The sequence below is a fragment of the Arachis duranensis genome, chromosome 9 (genome assembly GCF_000817695.3).
Source record: "Arachis duranensis cultivar V14167 chromosome 9, aradu.V14167.gnm2.J7QH, whole genome shotgun sequence".
Classification (NCBI taxonomy): Eukaryota; Viridiplantae; Streptophyta; class Magnoliopsida; order Fabales; family Fabaceae; genus Arachis; species Arachis duranensis.
Window position 1 is genome coordinate 109024031 of NC_029780.3, and position 4671 is coordinate 109028701.

General features: G+C 34.1%; 1 protein-coding gene across 2 annotated transcripts; it reads left to right on the forward strand.

The window, feature by feature from the left end:
* The first annotated feature begins 1238 nt into the window (after positions 1 to 1238).
* Positions 1239 to 4329, forward strand: LOC107467079 (F-box/LRR-repeat protein At3g48880). Of its 2 annotated transcripts, none has more exons than XM_052253708.1 (3): positions 1239 to 1464; positions 2740 to 3122; positions 3535 to 4329. In XM_052253708.1, the coding sequence occupies exons 2-3, from the start codon at positions 2764 to 2766 to the stop codon at positions 4091 to 4093; spliced, it is 918 nt and encodes a 305-aa protein (XP_052109668.1). In that variant the 5' UTR covers positions 1239 to 1464; positions 2740 to 2763; the 3' UTR covers positions 4094 to 4329. The 2 variants fall into 2 exon arrangements, with proteins under 2 accessions (XP_052109668.1, XP_015941598.1); XM_016086112.3 differs by having other exon boundaries at positions 1243 to 1464; positions 2728 to 3122.
* Positions 4330 to 4671: the final 342 nt, after the last annotated feature.

Below are 4671 nucleotides of genomic sequence, written 5' to 3' on the forward strand. Positions count from 1 at the left end.
AAATAAAAGAATTAACAAAAAAGGTCGAAAAATTAAATGAAACCCTAAACACTAAGTTATGACAATAAATAAAGAAAAAATATATGTAACTTATCAAAACAAGAAACAAGAGCTCTTTGAAAGAGAAAATCGGTTGAATTATTTACAGTTTTCTGAAATAAATCAAAGAGCATTTGAAGCTCTAAAAATAATCTATGACAAATTGAAAGGAGAAGTTGAAGAGTTAGAAAAATTAATAAAATCTCTAAAAAATTGATGAATTGATGATAGAATTTGCAGAAATTCTAAGATAACTAATGAAGTATACAAAGATTGAAAGACCAGAAAATAAAATAAAAAGAAAAAGAGCGAAAAAATTAAAAAGTAAAATAAAGGAGTATAAAAGAGAATTAAATAATCTTCAGTTCGAAATTAATGACCTTATAATAAAAAGGATAGAAATAAGAACAAATATAAACAAGTTGGAGCTAAACTTAAAAAATTTATAAATGCCTGGAACACCATATTATGACTTAAAAGAATTAAAGCTGTTGAAAGAAAAAATGGAGAATGAAGTTGAAAAATTAAAAAGATATTTAGAAACAATAGAAAGAGTAGAAATAAAAGAAGTTTTGGAGAACTTGAAAAATTATATTAAAGAAAAAGATAAACAGATAAAAGATTTTATATACAATGATCAATGCAAAAAAGAATATTATAAACTAAAACAAGATTGAAAAAAAAAACTATAAAAATGAAATCAGACTTAGTAATAAATGCTCAATATTTATTCGAAGCAAAATATGAAGAGTTAAAAAGAAATTACATCTTAAAAATTGGTATCAGAGCCAAGTTAACGATTAAGGGTAACACTTTCTCTTTAAGCAACACTTTTAGTGATACGCTTTTAAAATCAACAAATAATCATAAAAAACAAAAATCTTTACAAATGCATCTGTACACTAGATGCCCCAATAAATAATATGAGTGAATTCCAAACCAAATATTTTATAAGCAGCAGAAATATTTACATCAAAAGTGGAAACAAATCAAATCCAATGAGTAACATGTTTCAGCCACCTACCTACCTACCTAACTGGCTATGGTCATCACTTCTCAGTTCTCACGTGAGAGAGAGAGCACTGGCAGGCAACACTTGTCACTCGTATTTCCTGTCAGCCCCAAAACTAACCCGACGTTTCCATGTCAGAAACTAAAAAAGCCAAGCCTCTTTCGGTAAATTTCATCCAGCCCTTCCAATCCGGACTTTATTGCCATTTTGCCATTTTCTATTTTGCAACTCTTCCTCACTTACATGTTTGAATAATATAAATTAGCAAATTACAAAAACCCCCCCAAACAAAAAAGAAAAAAAAGACATGGATACCTCAAAACCTTTGCACTTGTTCATCCTCAACACTGCTACTCAACACGGACGACGACGCCAATCTCATCACCATCGCACACTGCTTCTCTTGTCTCATGGTATGTACTCCCTCTCTCTCTTTTCTCTTTTCTGCCTATCAAACTACTTATGTCGACGGAAAATTTTTTTTAAGAAAACTGGAGGAAATTGGAGATCTCCATCTAGAATGACCCACCCATAATTGTTTGAACTTCCATCTCTCCTTTTGTTTTCATTTCGAATTCTGGATTTCTTAGATTTGGTTAATCAGAGTAGCGGTGGTGTTTGGTTATGGACTTGTTCTGTTTTGGATTTCCAACTTTTGAGATCTGGTGCAGAGAATCTCAATTAAATGTGGCAGTTGGTATTCTCTTCTTCTTTCTTATCAATTCTTCATTTCTCACTCATTTCATTTTCAATGACTGAAGATGAGGTACTTCTTTTTTCCAAAACTAGCCGTATACTCATACCCATACCCATACCAGATACGGCTTCTCGAAACAGAACAGAACAAAACAAAACAACTCCACCCGATTTGCGAGTCGAGATTGGTCCAGTCAAGGATCTATTTTAATCAGGGGCGAATTTGGATACAAGTTGATTGTGTGATTCAGTGATATCTAACCAGTATCACTTCTGCTAATTTCTTGAATAATAACAACCAAAGTTGTCTTGTAATTTGAAATTGTAGGTAGAGTGGTTCTTAGGACTTGAGAGTATAATAACAATTAACAGAGCACTTTTTGGATTAAATCCTCCTTTGTGTAAATGAAAAGCTAGTGCCTTGATATGATTCTTAGGAAATGGAATCTACCTACATCTTTCTTAGTTATTATGGTTTGTCCCTTTAGATCTTCTTAGTTCTTAGTACATTGCATCCTCTGTATCTATGAACATTTGTGATATTCGAGGTAAATATTAGCTAAGATTGTGATTTTACATTGGATTGAGGGGGATGCAAACATGTAAAATGTGGACACATAACATGGATCATAAGATCCTCCACAATGACATTTTCATAAATATATATGTCATGCTACTTCATATAAATACATAAATAAATCACAGTTAACCTAATTAAACTTAAACTTAAGATGCATAAATAACATCTGAGCTGTGCCCATGAAGAGGCCGCTGCTTATTACCTCACGAAAAGGCGTAGCCGTGCCTTTTGCCACCTTTAGCTACACTGCCGAAGACAACCAAATATTTGACAATGTGTTGATGCTGTTAATTGCTGTCCCACTTTGTTTATTTATAAATATGTATATTTTCGTTTATATGTTCTCCTATATACTTTTTTAATTTAGTAGTTTGAACTAATTGTTTGTATTTTTTTGTAGATTGAAATTCAGTAAGAATCTTAGGAAATTGGCATAATGGAAGATGGTGATTATAGCATAAGGAGATGGGAGGATCTGGACATAGATATTTTGGTGAAAATTTTTCAGCTGCTCGACATCTTTGAGTTAACGGCTGGCATAGCTCATGTTTGTAGTGCGTGGCGTATGGCTTGCTGCGATCCACTTCTTTGGAAGACACTTGATTTGTCAATGTTAAAATCTAATTTCATCAAGATTCCATTGGAGCCATTTGTTTATGTTGATGGACGGTCTGACAGGAAATTAACCCGCTTATTGAAGATTTCCTTGAGTCTTAGCAGGCAGAGTATAATGACTTTGATATTTCACTTCAACTTGTACGTGAGTGATGAACAGTTGACATACACTGCTGAAAGGTAATTTCAACATTTAAAATCAACATCACTTTATGTAAACATACAGTTAATATAACCATTTAAGTCCATATTCTCTATGGTTGTATATATATGATAATGAATTCTTATAACCTAAAGTTTGATATGCTGACATTTTTTATGAATTGATTGTAAAGCCAACGTTGCTTGATGCTAAAACAATAATTTTTCTTTTCATGATATTTTCTTGTTTATTCTTTGCCTGCTGTGCTGGAAAGTATCTGAAAAGTAATAAAGTGCTAGCAAAACTTACAAAATAGAATAGCTTACTTCCATTCCCTTTTTTTCTTTTTTGGGGGGTAGTATTTTCAGTTACCAAACAATGACAGTCCTTCAAAATGGAGAATGCATGTGCGGTTCCCTGGTTAGTTAATTGTCTTGATCCTTTTTGCAGGTGCCCAAAACTCCGACGGCTTGTTCTGCCAGCATGGAACAGAATTAAGAAAACAGGAATGTGCAAGGCTATTCGCGGCTGGAAAGATCTCGAGTCTTTGACAATGCCTAGCATAGCGAATCCCCCATATCTTCTGGAAGAAATCTCAAATCACTGCAAGAACTTCAGTGAACTAAAGATCATGGGGCCATGCGACATTTACTTCGCTTCATCTCTTGTTGCGTTTCTTCCGAAATTGAAAGTCTTGAGCCTTCGATGTTCAATGCTGTATAAGGATGTTCTCATTGAGATCCTAGATCGCTTGCAACATTTAGAAGTGCTCAACATATCACATTGCATCTTGATGGAAGCCGTTCCACCTCCTCAGCATAAAAGAGTTGTCAGAGAAATTGATCAGAGTATCCGACAGAAGGCTTCTCGGCTGCGCGAATTCATCACGTGCATGGACGACAACTGCATCATGTGCAATCGCACAAGAACTGATGAAGGGCTGGTTAGGTGGTACAAGTACGAGGAGGGACTGTGGAAAGCAGATGAGGTCAGGTCCCTTGCACTCTAAGCAGAGTCAAAAGTGGTATGTTAATATAGTGAGTGATGCGGTTGTTACAGATGTCTGTAACATTTTCTGTTGTTTAGTATTCTGCTCCCTTAGTTGTAGATGAAATAAACAAAAGCTGAATTGTTAAGACGAATGTGTCGATACCCTCTAGATGGTGTTAACTGAATATTGTAAGTTTGTAACTGTACATAGGAATAATAAATGTTCAATGCTCTAAGTGTAACTCACGTTGTTAACTATGGCTGATTGAAAATATGGAATGCATGATGTGACCAATGAGTAATATTACACTGGACATAATCCGTTTGGCACTCTTGATTAGTATATGTGGAATCAAGAGACGGGAGCTTCTGAGAGTGATATATTAGATGAGATTTTGCAGCGAGTGGATGGTATCTTTCAATCATGTTCATCAAAGAGAAAACAGATGAGAAATGCATTGGAAAGCACGTGCATCATGTTCATGGAGCTTAAGTTAAAACTTATTAGACTGATCATATAAGATAGTGATAGTCTAATATCGCAATTTCAAAATAAAAATTTTCCCTCCAGAAAAAAAAAAATTGATAATCTGATAA

What these genes read in the sequence shown, in the direction of transcription:
- LOC107467079 (XM_052253708.1), top strand. Translation starts at nt 2,764, where the DNA reads ATGGAAGATGGTGATTATAGCATAAGGAGATGGGAGGATCTGGACATA. An exon ending in TTGACATACACTGCTGAAAG is followed by an intron (nt 3,123 to 3,534) that starts GTAATTTCAACA and finishes TCCTTTTTGCAG; the next exon opens with GTGCCCAAAACTCCGACGGC.